Raw genomic sequence first — 19,373 nt, forward strand, 5'->3', positions numbered from 1 at the left:
ATCGATACTGGTGTACTGAACAAAATAGTGCTCCAATCCCTAAATGAGTTAAAGTTCTTCAACTACTGATACCCTAGCTGCATATTTACGTGTCTGGAACTTGGTCTTCCTTGGTACATGTATTATTTAATAGAGCTAAGACACATAAGAGGGGTTTTGGGAGGTCTTTGTTTCTCTTTCCTTATCCTTTTGTGGAACATGAGAGAAGCATAGGTAAAAAATAAAGAACAGAAAAAATTACCTAAAATATGATCTTGAAACAAAAGTATTCTAAAACTCAAATCACTTTTCAAAAAAGTATAGATCAAAACATCACAACTTAGGCATATTTTACATTATTATGTGGTAAGTGGGCACTTGCACAAAATGTGTTCTGGGCTTGGCTAGAAAATGGCTGAGCAACACTATAGGCTGTATATAATGTTATGTATACAAACCCTTGATGACTATGCTAGATTCCTTTCACTAATGGTTCAATTCAAGCTTACACAAAAAAAAGTCACGGTTACGCCCTCCCCCAAATTTATGAGCTTAAAATAGACAGTACTATTTTGGGGTTCACAAATGATAGCTTCATTCTCAGCTGCCTCTTAGAAAATGCTAGGTAGTCTTATGTATCTGTTAAGGGGTAGAGAGAGGAAAGATGTCTTTGAAATGTCCAAACTCTCTTTGTATTCAGATGGGCAGTCTCAGAAGCTTAAGGGGAGGGCAATGTTTCTTCCTTGCCCTGTGTTGGGAAACAAACACCAGTAGAATAATAATATGGAAGAAAGCAAGGCAGATTTCATTACAGTAGAGTGCCTACACTTCCTCATAACTTGGATTTACACACTGCAAATCCTCTGATCTGATTACCTCCAGTGATCACGTAAAATACCGGCTTTAAACTCTTTGCCTTAGTGATAAAACAGCCACTTTGATTCACAACGAGACATTCACAATAAAGTATATTGTAAACGTACCTGTCCACAGCCCGGGGCATTGCACACAAACGGTCTGTCGTCTCCCATATTTCATATAGCTGAGCGGAGCTGGGGAGGGGGAAGGAGGGGAAAAAGTTATTTTAAATACACTGGGGCAAAAAAAAAAAAAGTATTGCAAAAATATCAACCCTAGAAGCAGGTGTTGTAGCTAGGAATGTAATCTATCAAAACACAGGCTACTTTGGGGGGCTCCCAGAACCTGCTAGGCATGTGGCATGTGTTAGGTGCCTAAACTGAAGATTAGGAAAATTTAGGTTTAAAGGGTCAAAGAATTTTTAGCCTTTTAAAAAATTTCCCTCTTTCAAACATAGAACATAAAACACACACACACACTCTCCCTCTCCTCAGCCTGCTGAATTACAACCCGTGCAGTTTCCCATGTCGATAAATCCGCAGAGTGCCTGATGCACAAGCCATATTTCTGACCTGGAGAAGACCAAAATTTGTCATTTAATTAATTAAGGGATTATAGGAGGGGTGCTCCATTTTACAAGGCCATAATCTGGCTCCCCGGTGTATAAACTACCAGGCTGTTGGCAAGGGCTGTTTATCCCAGATTATTGCCAAGGAAAACAAAGCACCCATCCTATTGGGCTGCGTGGGAAATTATTTTCATTAATACAAAATAAAAACAAAAACCTTTCCTCCCCATTGGGAGCCTCCCTCTCCCCCTACCAATTGTCTATGTCAAATCAAGAAATATCTGTACCACCCCCACCCCCATTCTATTTATGGCTGGGTTTTAAAAAGCAGCAATAAAACAAATGTCATTTCTTTGGGGGTTTACTGGGCAAATATGTTCCGGCTGTTTGTGCTGCTCCTGGCCAGAGTTCCTGGGCGACTCTACTGAAGCCAACAGATGTGTGCTGCTGCAGGGGAGAACCAAAATGGCCCTAAAAGGAATCACCAATGTCCCCTCTGCTCCTTAGAAGAAGCTAACATGGCTAATAAGAGTTTCTGCTTCTCTTTCCTTTAAAAAAGTATTTAAATTGAGCCCTTTGAAAAGTTGGTTGAAATTCCCAAACTGCCAAAGAGCAGCAAGTGTAATCTCCAAGTATTGGTGAGGTTTCTTTATATCCTAGCAAAGAACTAAGCAACTGAGGCGAAGATAGGCTGAAGCTGGAAGGGCAACCTGTACTGGAATAGATCTGAAAAGGATGGAAACTATTTTGAAAGGGTGAGGGAGCAAAAAGAGGAACAAGAAATATATTAGAGTAAGCTCTCAAAGGAAGTATTCAGGGATGTTCCCATAAAAGAAAAAGACAAGAAAATGGAATTTGGGTAGGAAGGAAGCAAGCAAGCCAAGAAGGGAGAGAGGAAGGGAAGGAGGAAAAGAAAGAATTAAACCTCAAACTAAAAATGTATATAGGAAGGGCCACAGAACTAGGTCTCAAATTTTTAATTTGAGGTAGAACCAAAATGTCATGTCAGATTCAGGCAGGTTCAAGTGTTAAAGCTCAACATTTGACAGTTTCCTAACCATGAAGCCCAGTTTAAATATCAGAGGATAGCTGAATAACATCTTTCTTATACTCTTAAAACTCACTCTGGGTGAAACCAGGCTTTTGGGCTGTCCGGTCAGTAAATCACACAACAAATAGGAGCTTTAAAATGTGGGGTGCCAGATGAAATAGAAATGGTTTCTTGGTCATCTTTCAGTGTGATAGGAACAGGGTCTAACTCTGGAGGGAAACCGATGCCACAGCACCGCTGTAATGGAATAGTGCCTGTATGTACATACGTGTACACAGATTTATACCACATTTAGCCAGGATGAATTGCTTCAATAAATTCTGTTCCTAGGAGCAGCTAGCTCAAGCTGATGATTGGGTACTAGGAGAATGAGAGCTTCATTCTTCTTCACACAGCCTCAGGACAAGAAGGTTTTCTGGTTTGTTTGTTTTAAACATGTGAAGATTTTAACACTTTCTGGAACCATAACATGGATGTGAAAAATAAATGCAAAGACCAAGGCCAATTTTAGAAAGTAGCTATCGTCTCTGGAAAAAAAAAATCCTTACTGCTGATTCTTTACTAGAGACCAGTTTGGCTCCCTAGTCCCAGAATTTCTATGCTCAACATGAGTATCAAATGGCTAGAGTTCCTGTATTTCAATCAGGCAGGTCCTGTTGATTACTCTAGATTAGGGAATATATACACTATACAATAAAAGTTTAAGCAGAAGTCAGGATTCTTCAACCTTTAGCCTGATTCTATAATCTGGAGATATCCGCTCATTTTTTTTTTTGGGGGGGGGGGGGAAGAGGGGAGGGATCAGTGAAAATCTCAGTTTCCCTGGCAGTGGAATGGGAATAGCAATAGCTTAAGGAATGATTTGAGATCCCAGAACAAAAAGCAAATAACACAAGAGGGATATATCAAAGAAGACAGCAAAGCCCTAGGTTTTCAAAGATCTGAAAACTAATTATCATAATGGGATAACCAATAGGAGAATACAGTCAGGAAAAAAAAAATCCTCTGGGAAATCTGAAAAGTGGTTTCCTTCCAACTAGAACAGGGCTTCTAAACCTGGGGTCCATGGATAGATTTCAAGAGGGCACAGGACCAGGAAAAAAAAATCTATATTTTCACTAACCTTTAATGGAAATTTAACTTTTCCTTCAATTATTTAAAAGCACCATCATTCTAAGAAGGGCTTCATGGACCTTACTAGAAAGCCAAAGGAGCCCATGAGAGAAAAAAGATTAAGAATTCCCAGTCAAAAGGAATCAAACTTTTAAGTAGCCTCTCGAAATTATACCTAATTCACAGCTTTCAATATTATTTTTTATAGAAAAAATAAAAATGTTTTCTAATCAAACGTAAAAACAAAACCCAAAACAAACAAAACAAAAACAAATAAAAACTTGTGACAAGTCATAAAAATGTAGATATGTATACACATAATATATGGAGATATGTATGCACATAAAAATGTAGATATGTATGACTTTCAAATATTCAAATCAAGCAGCCACTGAATCCATCTGATTAATTTCCTGGTTCCTTTCCACTTGCTGGCCACTTTATTTGCTAAGTCATGAAAGAAAATCACAATGAGAGGAAGATCTTTTATGAGTATTCACAATTACTCTTAAATCATGCTCTCATTCTTTACCATCTTTTCCCTCCCTAATTTCTGTATTTAATTGTAATTAAAACAAATAGGAGACTCTGTATTTTCAGAAAGTTACAGCTAATACCCAATTTATGTTCTCAATTTCTCCTTTTTTTCCTACTCTGTGTCCTCTGATGTTGCAGCTGAAGAAATGCTTGTTGCTTCATTATGTCTAACATTTAAAGTAAAACTAATTTTAAGTCAAACTAACACACTCCCATCCCTTTCAAAAAAATATCCCAACACAACACATTTCTTTGATATAAACAGACTAAAACAGAGGGTGAAATCTTGATGAATAATGGTGCTGCCACTCACTGGAATTTAACTCACAACCCATTTGTAACTGCATTGCTTGTCAAGCAGATCATGTGTCTAGGCACTGCATTCACAGTCTGTTGTCTGCCTTCCGATTTATCCTTCACACAGACTGAACTCAAAACACTTTACAGAGCTAAATAATAAATGACAGGAGAGGGAGACACACATTAAGAGGCACTGAGCCAAGGGGGAAGGAAAGAGGCTTTCAGTCTGGATCTTTAGAGACAGAAAACGAAGATGTACAAAAGGGATATATCCTAGAGGGCAAGGTCCTCAGAGAAAGTTCTTTCACTAAGTAAGATCAAAATGCACAGAAGTGATAGAGCAGGGGTTCTTAACCTTTGTGTCATGGACCTGTTTGGCAGTCTGGTAAAACCTATGAACTCTTTCTTGGAATAATGTTTTTAAATAATTGAAGGAAATGCTAAATTTCAGTTAGAGGCTAGTGAAAATAGAGATGTAATTTTCTTCCCCCATTCAAAGTCACAGACCTGAAATCTATCAGATTTTATCTATCAGAGATAATAGATAATATCTAAATAAACATTTAAATAAATAAATAAAATAGATAACATTTAAATCTATCAGAACCTTTAGGATCTCTGTGACACAGAAAGAAAAGTTAACTGAATATCTGGAAAGAAGCATGGAGGGAAAATCATGATTAGCTCAAAAAGGATTTTAATGAATTGGGATGACAAGTAGTAAGGATCCTAAATTGGAAAGGTCTCAGTGAACAAGTAAAAGAGGAAGGGTGATAGATACTTTAATGTTGTAAAGTTGTAGTTTCCATGACTAAGTCTATGGAGCCACCCCTAACCTTGCTTTAATCATTTCCATAGTAACTAAAAGATATCCTCAATAAAAATTTAACTTCAAGTGAGGAACAAAATCAACACACAAATCCACCCAGGTGCCTATTTCTTTATGTTCCTAATGATAAAAACCTGGGACAATTCAGACAGGAAAATGTAAGAAGCAGAAGGGCACAAGCTCCATAAAAACCAAAGTTCATTCTTTACTTGGAAGGGATTGAGGCAATGGCTAACCTTCAAATGACCAGAAATTTCTAAAATATCCTTGAAAAACAGAGGTTCTTTCACTAAAGGCACTTTAAAGAAGTCAGGTGAGTGGTAATAACAATAATATTTGCAGCGGTTAACATGTGTAATGTGTTTTAAGGTTTACAAATATTACATATGTTACATCATTTGATTTTTTTTAAAGCTTCATTTACAGCCAGATCTATGGAGTCTGGTGGTGGGGAGCATCTCCGGTTTGTGGGACTATTCAGGTCCTACAAACTCCTGCTGCTCCTGCTCCTGCTCCTGAGGCCTGTCATCTGCCAATTACACTGTCTTCAAGTACTTCCAGAGGGCAGACCAGGGTGAAGTGTTAACAGTCCTAGTAAAAGGTTGGCAGCAAAGAAGGTTGAGACTAATGACTGCAATTAGATTTTTGGATTATCCATAGTTTGTCATCATTTAAAGATTATCCAGGATCTCTTACCCCGCTCTTGTTTTCTTCTCCACTGGCTCCATTTCCATGAATAATTGAGAACAGACCATACTTTAAGATCTCTAATCATTCTGTGAGGGAAAAGAGGAGCAAGGAAATCTTTTCTGCTTTTCACATTGGTCAACAAATGTTTGTTGCATTGGCAGTGTTACACAAGAATGTGTTTCTGTTGGAGAAGAGGCAGGGAACACAGAAACTTTTATGTGGAATGAAAGAATGAATAACTTTGAGAGAGAGAAGAAGGCAATATTTTCAGAGAAACCTGGGAAGATTTGTATGAATTGATGCAGAGTGAAGTGAATGATATGAAAACAATTTATACAGGACAACAATATGGTAAAGGGCAAACAACTTCTAAAGAATTAGGAATTCTTATCAGTGTAATGACCAACCATGAATCCAAAGGACTCATGGTGAAACATGCTACCTACCAACTGACAGAGAGGAGAAGGTCTCTGTGAAGAATAAGACAAATAGTATTTTGGATATCGCTAATGAAGAAATTTGTTTAGATTGACCATATGTATTTGTAACAGCTTTTGTTTTTCTTAGGGCAGGAGCCTGGCAGGTGAGATGGTAGATTTTTGATAATTGAAAATAATATTATTTCAAATAAATTGTAAAAAAAAAAACTATTATAATTCCTGTAGCCCAAAGCATAGAAATTGGACACATCTATTCAACATCCTTCCCGTTCCTGAAAAAATGAACCACATCTGCCTCCAAAACAGCCCTAAAAATGGACCCACTGGGCTTATAAAAAAAAAAAAAAAGCCAAATACATTACTACATTAATTTTCCTACTGGTGAGTCTGGCTATGGGGTAGAAATACTGAGTTTGGGTGCATGGACTGGAGAAAATATATTTAGAGCTGAGAAAAACTGAGAATATATTTACTTTCTTATTTTTAAATAAGTTTCATTGATATCTTTTGTTTTAACATCATAGTCACTTGTATATCTTCCCCTACAACTTAGGGACTTGACCCTTCTAAGAGGAATTAAAAAACAAAAGCAACTGATCCAGAAATGTCTGATAACACATGGCAATATTCTGCCCTCAGAGAACCCCTGCTTCAGTGGCAGAAGAACTCTGTGACACTGGGTAAGTCACTTAACCCTTTGCCTCAATTTCCTCATCAGCAAAATGGGGGTAGTAATAATAGCACCTACCTCCCGGGGTTACTATGAAGATCAAATGAGATAATAATTATAAAGTGTTTAGAACAGTGCCTGGCCACAGAAATGTTAGCTAGCTTTAAAGAGGAAGTATGTTTGATTATCTATTCTCCAGGACCACTGCTGATTTTTCCGTCACTCAGAGTTTGCTTTCTTCTTTTGTTCATTTATATTGTTGTAGTATATTTTGTATGTATTTCTCTAATGATTCACATTTTTCACTGCATCAATTAAAACAAATCTTTGCATGTTTCTCTGAATTCATCATATTCATAATTTCTTACCAAGACATTGTTATTACAATTTGTTAAGTCACTACACAATCTATCTATATCCATTTTGTTACCAATTCCTTTATACTACAAAAAGTGCAATGAATAATCTGTAGTGTCTTTTTGGCAAGGAATTGAAAAACTGGATCATGGATGGTGGCCAGAATGATGAGAGGAGGGAGACATACATCAAAACTATCTTCAGGTATTTAAAGTGCTATGCAATATTATTGATTTGGAAGAGTTTGATTTAATTTGTTCTCCTTGGACTCAAACAGCAGAACTAGCAGCATGTGTATAAGTGAGTCAGCTTTCGGTTAAATGCACGGAAAAAATCTCTTGATAGTTAGAGTTATCCAAAAGTGTAATGGGCTGTCTTGGGAGATAAGAATTTTTCTCTCACTGAAAAATCATCAAGTGTCTATAATGGCTCCCTGTTCAGGAGGAGGCTGAACCATGCAACTATGAGATTTCCCCTTACCTCCAACAATAAAATACTGTACAGGACAATCACAAATATTTCTAAAATTACAAACTTACAGCTTAATGCAAAAAAAAAAATAGATATAATTGAAACTTTAAGTTATATCAAAACCCAAAGTGGGTCAAGCATTCAAAAATAATTCCTCCTTTATTATCTCCCAGGACTCATCTTTTGAGTCCCACATGTTCTGACAGCAATGAACACAGTTGCTAGATTAAATTTTATTGAGTGGCATTCGACTTCATAGAAGAAATGATGAACATTAGTAACAGATTCAACAGGGTAAAATGCCTAATGGCTTTTACGTTTCCAAAAACAAGCAAAAAAAATTTACTAACCAGAGTTTTAAAGCTGCTGAGCTACCTTCCACTATGATGTCAATAATAATGATAAAGTATCTGGTTATATAGTGCTTTAAGATTTGCAAAATGCTTTCAAATATTATCTCATTTGATATTCACAACAACCCTTTAAAGAAGGGATTATTATTATTCCCATTTTACAGATGAGAAAACTGAGAAAGCTGAAAAAGGTGAGAAGGCTGAGAGACCTTTTCAAGGTCACATAGCTATTAAATGACTGAGGCAATGCTGCATTTGCAGTGTTTTGTGCCTAGTTCAGAATAGCCAGAAAAATGAAGGCTCTTCACAGCACTGCTCTCTGCAATGCATAATCCTATTACAGCACTGGTTCTCATTGCATACAAGAGCCTCAAAAATCCTGGAATTATACTAGTTCTACTTCTTCAGGAAAGGACTCAAAACAAGCAAGTGTACCACAACACAGGTTATGTAAATTCCAGAAAATGAGGACTGAGGCTTTTTTGCTGGAGGAAAGAGTCAGGACTCACATTTACATTCTAAAAATTCTAGATTGCAAGATTCTAGTTTATAGTATCTAACTAACATGAGTGGATTACCACAGTGATTCAAATATAGGCTATACTTCCCCACTCTTATCCTTAAATCTGGCTTGAATAAAATCAATTTGAGAGTGGCCTATAATGGCCTTATTATAATAATAATTAATTTTATTAATATAATATTAATTTAATATTAATTAATTTATTCATTAATTTAATTAATATAATAATAATTAATAAAAGGACCTCAGAAGCTATTTAGTCCAACCCATACCTGATCCAAAATTTGCTCCACAAATACCCCAGTGCCCATCCAAGCTTCTACTGAGGAAGAAAATATGATCTCTTCAGGCAGCCCATTCCACCTCGGATTAGCTCACTGTTAGGAAGTTTTTCCTTATTTCAAATGTAAGTGTGCCTCTCTGTATCTGTACCTCCTACCCACTACACAAATATAATTTCTCTTCCCTATGACAGTCTATCAAATACTTGGAGATAAGAATGGTATCTTCCGTGTCTGCTCTTCTCCAGGCCAAATATCCCCAGTTCCTTTAAATAATGTGCATATGGCAAAGTCTGAAAGCCCTTTGCCACCCTGGTCACCACCCTCTGGATGTTCTAAGTTCATTAATGTTCTTTCTAAAATATGTTAACCAGGATTGAATACAATATTCCAAATGTACTCTGTCCTGTTCAGACCTAAATTGGTACTATTACTTCTCCAGTAATGCATGCTATGTCTCCAAATGAGTCTAAGATAGCATCAGCTTTTTTTGTTGTCATATTACTGGGCTGAATTCATATTAACCCCAGATCTTTTTCAGATAAACTGTTATCTAGCCATGTCTCCTCTATCTTGTGCTTACAAAGTTAGTATTCTGAATCTCCCTATAAGACACTGCATCTTTCCCCATTTTCATTTTATCAGAGCAGCCCAATGTTCTTTCTGGCCTATCAATCACTTTTTAAATCATAACTGTTGAGGTCTAGGGGTACTAGGAACCCTGAAATGCAAGGACAAACAACACGGGTCCTGACTGAAAGAATTCAACCCAAGTCTTCTTTCAGTCACAGATAGGGTTTGTTAAAACACTGGTTGGGGTGGGCAAGATTTTAAGGATCTGAGCAATCTAATGGGGGAAAGGTGGACATTTATATACAGTGGTCAAAAAGTAGGTCTAGATGGAATCAAGAGAGGGGTGATCCAGAGGTAACAGACAATGAAGGACCAGGGTAGGCTGGAGGTTACAGAGAATTGGAGATTGGGCATGGGGCCACAATGAAAGGCCATTTGAAAGGATTACTGGCATGAGTCAACTTGGCCATGTGGGAAAGTTTGGGGGGGAGAGGGAAGTTCAAGGGCCCATACTCAATAACTGCCATCCAATTTGTTAGCTATCTCTCCTTTTTGTCATTTACAAATTCATCAGAATGACACTTATACCTTCATCCAAATCCCTGATAAAAATGTTAAACAAGACATGACCAAGCACACCTATTCCTGAGGCACTCAAGAGAGACCACTGTCCAAGCTGACAATGAACAATTAATACTTTTGAGTTATGGCATTCAACCAGTTCTGAATCCACGTAACTGCTATTTCTTAGCCCATTCCTAACCAATTTATCCAACAGAAAAAGTTGCTATTGCTGTTCAGTCATTTCCATCTCTTAATGACCTCATTTGGCCTTTTCTTGCCAAAGAAGCTGGAGTAGTTTGCCATTTCCTTCTCCAGTTCATCTTAGAGGAAGAAACTGAGACAATCAAGGTTAAATGACTTGCCCAGGGTCACACAGCTACTAAGTATCTGAGGCCAGATTTGAACTCAGGAAGATGAGTCTTCCTGATTCCAGGCCCAGTGTTTTATCCAGTGTGTCACCATAAGAATAGGACTGTCAAACTTACTGCTCAAATCGAGGTAAACTAGCTAAACTATTTTCATGAGCTAGGAACCCTGTCAAAAAATGAAATGGGGTTAATCTGTCACAATCTGCTGCTGCTGGCTGATGCTTTGCAGTCACCAATACCTTTTCTAGATGTTCGTTAGCTATTCCTTAATATATATTATAGAATTTTGCTAGGAATAAAGGTCAAGCTCATCAGCAGCCTACATTCACTTCCCTTGTTTTAAAATCAGGACATCTGTCCTTCTCCAGGCCTATAGCCTCCACGATCTTTCAAAATAACTGAGAGAGACTTAGCAATCACATATGCCAGTTCTTTCAGTACCCTAGGATATAGTCTAGGCCTACTGACTTGAACTCATTAAGGGCACCTAGGCATTCTCTTACTATCTCCCTTACTTTCTTGATGTTCTTTCTTCTCCAGACAACTGATCAATCAACAAGCATTTACAAAGTAGGGAGACAAAGACAAAAATCAAACATTCCTACCCTCAAGGAGCTTACATTCAGTTGGGAGAAACAACAAATACATGCTAGCATATGTGAACTCTATACAAAGTAAAAACAAAGGATACCCAGGGCAAGAGGATGGTTCAACAAGAGTAAAACTATCAATATAATTAATCACATTAAAAACAAAAATACCCAAAACTACACGATTATCTCAAAAGATATGTAAAAAGCCCCTGACAAGATTCAACATTCACTTATGCTAAAAACCCCACAAAGTATAGGCAGAGAGGTACCTTTTATTGATATCAGAAAAATTATCTATCTAAAACTAAAAGCAAGCATCCCATGCAATGGGGATACACTAAAAGCTTTCCTAACAAACATGGGAATAAAACACTCATTTTCTGATGTAGTGTGAAAAACGCTAGCAATAGCAATAAGACAAGAAAAAAATAAAGGCATAAAGACAGGCGAAGATAAGACTAACTTAGAAAATCCTAGGGAATCAGCAAATATACTAATCGGGATAAGTAATAGCATTAGCAGAGTTGTAGACTACAAAATAAACCTTCAAACAAACAACAGCATTTCTATAGATCCAAGAGGCAACAACAGAAAGGGAAATCGCATCCTAAAAAACTAAAAAATTCGTAACTAGGGGTCGATTTAGTGTATTGATCAGATTCTATTACAAAGTTCTCCTTACAGAAATAAAGAGCTTAGACTGCTGGAGACATAGTGCCCATAGCTGGGATGTCCCAATACTACCAAAATTAATTTACACTTTTAATATTATACCTATCAAATTATCAAAAGTAATGCCTGACAGAACTCAATAAAACAAGAAAATTCACTTGGAAAAATAAAATACCTAACATATCAAGGGAAATTATGAAAAGAGGTAGGGACAAAGAGACTAGAATATTCAGGTCTCAAACTTTATTACAAAACAGCCATCATTAAAACTATCTTGGGGGCGGCTAGGTGGCGCAATGAGTAAAGCGCTGGCCCCAGAGTTAGGAGGACCTGAGTTCGGTTCAGGCCTCAGACACTTAACACTCACACAAAAAAACTAGCTGTGTAACCTTGGACAAGTTACTTAACCCCAACTGCCCTCCAAAAAAAAAAAAACTATCTCATATTGGCTAAAAAATTGAGAATGCTGAATGGTACAGATGAGACAAGGGAGAATCAGTAATGATGGAATTCAATAACCCAGTGTTTGATATGCCAGAAAACACAAATTACTTAGGAAAACTCTCTATTTGATAAAAACAGCTAGGAAAACTGGAAAGCAGTTGGGCAGAAATTAGGTTTAGACCAGCATCTATACCATATTCCACATGCCATTCTAAATGAATACAAGAGCATAATATCAAAGATCATACTATAAAAAGATAAGAGAAAGAGGTCTCTTACTACCATGAGTAGGAGATGTATTTTAACTAAACAAGGAATAGAAGCAATGACAAAAGATAAAAATAAAAAATTTCGAATTGACAATAATGTGCAACAGAAAAGCTTTTGCACAAAAAAATGAATGCACCTAGGTTAGTGGGGGAGCTGGGCATTACTATCAATATTATCTGATAAAGCTTTGGTATACAAGATATGTAATTTATACATATATACATTTGCTATATACACACACATATCACTATATACGAAATCTATAGAAAGTAAAGACAAGGATACCATGGAGGTGTGTGGACACACACACACACACACACACACACACACACACAATAAGGCCAAAGTAATTTTAGTGGGGAATGAGAAGCAAGAAGCACTAACTAGTATTTGAGGTAGTGGAGAGGGGGTGTTCCAAGAAAGGTTTCATATGGGATATGGCATAAGAGCTGTGCTTTGAAGGAGTCAGGATTCTAAGAGGTTTGAGGTCAGGTGAGAATAAATTCTAGACACGAGGGCCAGCCTGTGCAAAGGACAGAAGAGGACATTCTGCATTTGGCAGGGCTATGGAGACAAGGAGGGAAGTAATGTGTGGTTTTTCTTGAAAGGTGGGTTTTGACTGGCTTTAAATGCCAAACTGAGGAATATATATTTGATCCTAGACACTAGGTGGCCACTGGAGCTTCTCAAGCAAAGGAGTGACATGCTAAGACCTGCGCTTTATGAATATCGTTCTGGAGGCTGCATAGAAGATGAACTGGAAAGGGAAACGATCTGAGGTGTCAAGAAGGAAGGACACAAACACTTATTATGTGCCAGGCACTTTACAAATATTACCCCTTTTGATCCTCACAACATATATATACTATTTACCCTTGTTTTATAGTTAAGGAAACTGAATAATTTGCCCAAGGTCACAACCCATAAGTGTCTGAGGTCAGATCTCCTTGACTCCAGGCCCAGGACTCCAATCAGGTGTCTAATGAAATAACAGAGGAAAGGGGCGGTGAAGGCTTGAACAGTGGCAGCCATGTGAGGGAGAAGAGATGAGCTCAAGAAACGTGGAGGATGGAAATCCAAAAGACTTGGCAATGATGAGATATGCAGGGTGAGAGAGTGAGAAGCCAGAGAGAGCTCCAACACGGCAAACTGGATGCACAGAAACAGGAAAATGAAGAAGGGGGTGGGCTGGGCCAGAGGAGGGAAATGATGAGCTCCACCCTGGACAAACTGAGACTGCCTTACCTATGTGACAGGACATCCAATTCAAAACGTACAGCAGGTAGTGGGTGATGTTAACAGAGTGGCAGCTAAAGCACAATGAGGCAGAAAGCAGCAAGAGGATCAGGAACAGAGAAAGAGACAAGCGTCAAACCAAAGAATATGACATTCAGAGCTCCTCACTCATAAACAAGATAGATGACACACCTCACTTTGTGCACTGCACATGTTTCACCATAAAGTTATATGAAAATCTAGTTTTTCCAAATTGAGTCATTTTAATACAAAAGTTGGTTTATGAAGCATTGTGTCAACTAGGCATCTTTATTAACTTGATGCTTCTAGGGTGGAAGGTTTTTCCAAGTAAGTCTCTGTCATACATCTTTATACACTCCACAACACTTAGTACCATGCCCTCATCATATTAATTTCTCAATAACTATTTGCTGAAGCAATGCTCAGAATGATGACCCTGAGGGTCATTCCTAAATTAAATAGATTAAGTTATATTTTTGCATAGTTTAAGAATTCAATTTTTTAAAACTTTGTTTAGATTTTATAAATATTGGCAATGCCTATACAATTTCAAATGGTAACTCTATTAACCAGAATGACTTGATTTCCTCTTGCTGTTCAGTCATTCTCAGTCTTATCTGACTGAAAACTCTAGTAAGTTTGCCCTTCTGTTGTTGCTGATCGGTTGCTTCAGTCCTGTCCAACTCTAGGCAGAGCTCCTGGCACAGATGCGGAAGAGTCTGCCATGTCCTTCTCCAGCTTATTTTATAGATGAGGAAACTGAGGCAAACAGGATTAAGTGATTTGCCCAGGGCCACACAGCTGGTAATAGTCAGGCCAGATTTGAACTTGGGAAGATGAGTCTTCCCAACTTCAGGTCTGGCATTCTGTCTACCATACCACTTAGCTGACATTTCCTCTATCATGTAAAATAACATTTTTTACTTGAGGAGTTTGATATGAATATGGTGAATCCTTGTGTGAAGTGAAGAATCTTTTCACAATGGAACTGGTCAACCACAGATCCACCTGTACTCTATATTCAAATTTTTTTCATATACAATTTTCTTAAATTAAAATATACCTGAAGTATCAATTAACCTATCCAATTTGAGAGCTCTTTTTTTTTTTTTTTACCAGTACTCTGGTGCCCTAAACAGAACAGTTAGAAAAGAGGTTGAAATGAATTCTGGATGTATAACTCAGACGTGTAGAGACAGGCACCAAAGAAGGGAGCTGGTTTAAGCAGACTAAATCATTTTTGCAGCAAACAATTGAAAACCAGGGAGAGGAAAAAGAAATCAGACCAAACCACTGAGTCTGAGAACAAATGATTTAAGCTTAGACCTATCTGGCATAGTTTTGTACTTTTCACTTAGCCAACTACTCAAGGAGAGATGAAAAACTCTCTCTAGGTAAGGCTTTTAGAATATATATATGAACCAGTTTAAGTTGTTTCCAAATAATTTGGAACCAGGAAAGAGCAAGAGAGAGCAGGAATTTACTGAAATGGCAGCAGGAAGCTAAACTATAAAAAGATTATAGAACACTAAAATGAATAGCTAAGCTTGGTCTCCTTATACAATTTAAAAGCAGAAAAATTCCTGGAAACTGGTAACACTTCATTCAAATTCTGTTCTTTTTCCTCTTGCTAACTTTTAGATGAATCATGTTCTCTAAAACAATAGACTAGTAGCAATCAAATCCAGAGTCTTAGTGTGTAATTTCATGAACATAGTCTACCAAAAAAGTTTAAATGCTTTTAATCTAAACAATTTGTAAACTAAAAACAAAAACTCTAATAAGAATCTGTCTCAAAATTCAGGAATAATCAGATGCCTGGTAGGAGGGCATCTGCATCGTCATCCCACAGTGGCAACCATGAAGGTTCTGACAAGTTCTAGAGAAGAAAAGATCTATTTTATATCTCCATCCAGACAAGGACCACACAGTACTATGGAAAAACACATTACAGTGATCTATTTGGCAGCGTTTCGGCTCTCTCTGATCGAATTTTACCAGCTCTAAACATAGATTTGCAAAACTAGTGGACTCTTGCTTGTGCAGAACTTGACTGAGTTTGGTTTGAAGATAGGACAGTAGGAGGTTATGTTAGTACCAGCATTGTTATGGAAAATAAGTTCAGATGAAGTGTAAGAGGAAGCAAAAAAAGGAAGGGAAAAAAAATCTGGCTCATCAGCACAACACCCAAGTGTCATTCAACTTTGATAAAGTTTGAATGAATACTAGTATTCAAGACTCAAGATGAATAATGTGGAACATTAGTACTGTGCTTAACAAATCATGCAGATTTTACAACACATTACATTCCAATTTCAAGACAGAATTGTGCTATGCTCTAAATCTAACATTTACAGTATTACTATATAACACCACTCTTGCTACCATGTCCAGATGGGAGTGAAAAACGTCCTACATGCAGATACTAGGAGGTAATTTCATTCCCAAAACGAGAGAAGGTAAGGTTTGGTTGAGAAGGATAGGGTAGGAGTTAGCAGCATATTTCTACTTCCAGACGGGCTCAAGCCATAAACTCATCAAGTTACTTTTCATCAAGAACCTCCATAGTTGGAATTCAGTCCACTGATATCGGCAAGGAAAAGCAGAATTTGGTAGAAAAGACAAACTTTAAAAGCATATATCTACTATGTACCAGGCAATGTGCTAAAGAGCTTTACAAACATTACCTCATTTGATCCTTACAACAATCCTCGTAGGTACTGTTATTATCCCATTATTCCCAGCTGAGATAAGTGAGACAGAGGTTAAATGACTCACCCAGGGACAAACAGCCAGCAAAGTGTCTGAGACTGGCTTTGAAGTCAGGTCTTCTTAACTTTAGACCTTGCCACTCTGTCCACTGTGCTATCTAGCTGCCTATAATATAACTTCAAATGAACAAAAATATTTAGATGCAGCAATTGCTACAAAAAAGAGAAAAAGCTAACAAAATGAATCCGTGGTAGTGAAGTGTTCTTATTTATCTTATTAGACTCAGTTTTGGAATGGGGATCTTGATGCCTCTTGTAAATGGCCAGCACAAACAGAAAAGGGGATGATAATAGCACCTACTTCTCAGGGTTGTTTTGAGGATCAAATTAAGTAGCATAGGGGGCAGCTAGGTGGTTCAGTAACTACAGCAACAGCCGGGAGTCTGAAGGGCCTGAGTTCAAAATTCAACCTCAGACTCTGTGTGACCTTGGCTAAATCACTTAACCCCAACTGCCTTGCCTTCCCTCTCCCCACCCCCCCCCAAAAATTAAGTAGCATGCAGGAAGCATGTTATATATCTGGAAGTGCTACACAAAAACTATCATTATTAAAGGTGGTATGGTAGATAGAGCACTAATCTGGAAGACCGGACTTCAAATCCTGCCTCAGGCACTTAGCTGTATGACCATGGGTGAGTCCCTTAGCCTAGGTTGGCTTCAATATTGGAAGCTGTAAAATGAGAATAATAGCACCTTATGTGGTTATAAAGGAGCAAATGAGACAACTTGCAAAATACTTTGCAAACCTTAAAATGTTAACTATTACATAAAGTAAAAGATAACTACCTTCTATACCTTTTTAAAAGAGTTGTGATACCATGGTCCTTCCTCAGAAAGTTATACAGCATGTATAAAAAATATATATAAAAATTAATTTTGTAGCCATCTTTGACTTAAGTAGAGCCACCCTAAAAAGTTCCAAAACCAAGTAAGAAAAATCATTCTTTTAGGCAGTACTAAAGGGAAAGAGGCACAAATTCAGAGGAAAGAAAAAATTCTGAACAAAAGGGCAAATAAAAGAGAAGGGAAAGAAGCTAAATAAGGTGATTTAGCAGAGAAAACTACTCTCTCAACACAAAAGTGTCCATGGGGAAAATTCTGGGACAGAGAATGTCACACTAGAAATCTGAACATGCAAAATGACCCTGATGTAAAAAATAAAATTATATTTACAATGAAATATACAGTAGAGCACTATATATGTGTGGATACATATATTTCATTGTAAAATATAATTTGTTTTGCATTAGGGGCATTTCACATCTTCAAATTTTTTAGCATGACATTTAGTTCAAAGGAGGAGTTATTCCTCATCATTTCTGTTGCTTATTTTTTGCTCTCTCATTCCCACTGGGTCAATGGAGCTGTTTCAATTTTATTTTCCTTATAGTCTATTTCTCTTCCTGGTTCTCCTTCTGTAGGCACCTTAATTTGAGAAAGTCTCTATGAATCCCAGGCCTGGAAAAGGACCTTGAGAGGTCATTAATCCATCTTCCTGCTTTCTCCACAGAACCTCACCTAAACAATGTCAGATTTATGAGAATTTATCAAGAGAAAGTACATCTTTCTTCTGCCCTTACATCTATACCATATTAAAATGTACTTAAAATACCTCCATTCACAATTTGCAACATTAAGAAAAATAAAACTTAAAAGGTACCTTAAAATTGCTCTAATCAACTAAAATACTCAAATGTAAATTTGACAATTAACTCTCATGAGATCTACTGTAAGTAGAGACTTTGGTCCATAATTACCAGGCTGAAGAGGAGACCCTGCCTGAAGAACTAATAACCTCTAGCTTACTGTATGATAAATTCAGAAAACTACATTAATAAGTTCTAAACTTGCTAATGTGAACAGCTAGGTGGAAAAGTGCAAAGACATGGAGTCAGGAAGACCTTCAATCAAATCTGAATTCAGACACCAGCTTTGTGACTTTGGGCAAATTACTTAATGTCAGTTTCTTCTATTGTAATAGGGGGACAATAACAGCAGTTACTCTGAAAGGTTTTTGGGAGGATCAAATAAAAGTTTTTAAAAGTTCCTGGCACATAGTAGGTGCTTGTCCCTTCCCCCTTCCTAAACAAAAAAAGCTAACTTTCTTTTGTGATATTTCACCTTTCTAGACCTCAGTTTACTAATCTGTAAAATGAGGGGGTTAGGCCAGACAATCTCTAAAGTCTCTCCTAGCTAGGTCTAGGATTATTTTTTTCCACCCATTTTTGGCGAATAAGTTTCACTGATGAATTCTTTTTATTTAATTTTAAAAGGATTTCCAGAATAGAGTTGATCTAGTGACAAGGAATTTTAGGATACTATGTAAACAGAGATATAAACTCTTTAACTAAAGAATCATGTGCTAGGAAAACTACAATCAAAAGCTATGGGTGATGTGTTTTAGTGAAATAGGTTCATCACTTTCTGTCACTAGAATTTATGCTGTCCCAAAACAGAAAACTGATTAGCCTGATAAAGACTGTGTCTCAGACTTCAAAGTCTATTACCTGAGATACCGAAACAAAAAAAATTGCATTTTTTCCAATACAATCAACTTTTTACTTCAGTTTTATTATCTTTTAAGAAATTCAAGAACTATGTTCTACATGCCCACTTCCCTCCAGTTTTGTGAAGAGTACTGAATCTTTTGTAAAAATGTAAGTGGTTTTGATTTTTACTCTTTTCCCTTCACCTAAAACTTCCTTGCAAGAAGGCCCCTCCTTATCAGAGTTGGATTGGAGACTACTGTACTTCTGGCTCCCTCCCATTGCAGCCAAGGAAAAATTTAGTCTTGACATGCATTGAACAATAACTTGTGAGAATTTCAGAGCAGCTGTGCAC

General features: G+C 37.3%; 1 protein-coding gene across 7 annotated transcripts in view; it reads right to left on the reverse strand.

The window, feature by feature from the left end:
* LOC138171656 (cyclic AMP-dependent transcription factor ATF-7) overlaps positions 1-19,373 on the reverse strand; it is an 88,806-nt gene that overhangs the window by 66,281 nt on the left and 3,152 nt on the right. For all 7 annotated transcript variants that reach the window (XM_069101259.1, XM_069101258.1, XM_069101254.1 and 4 more), the window contains exon 2: positions 963-1,031. In XM_069101259.1, coding sequence (XP_068957360.1) covers positions 963-1,010 — 48 coding nt within the window. In that variant the 5' untranslated portion in view covers positions 1,011-1,031. The remainder of the gene's footprint in view (positions 1-962; positions 1,032-19,373) is intronic.

Source organism: Petaurus breviceps, unplaced genomic scaffold, assembly GCF_028583685.1.
Source record: "Petaurus breviceps papuanus isolate PSGF00001 unplaced genomic scaffold, PetGlider_PUasm1.0 454, whole genome shotgun sequence".
Taxonomy (NCBI): domain Eukaryota; kingdom Metazoa; phylum Chordata; class Mammalia; order Diprotodontia; family Petauridae; genus Petaurus; species Petaurus breviceps.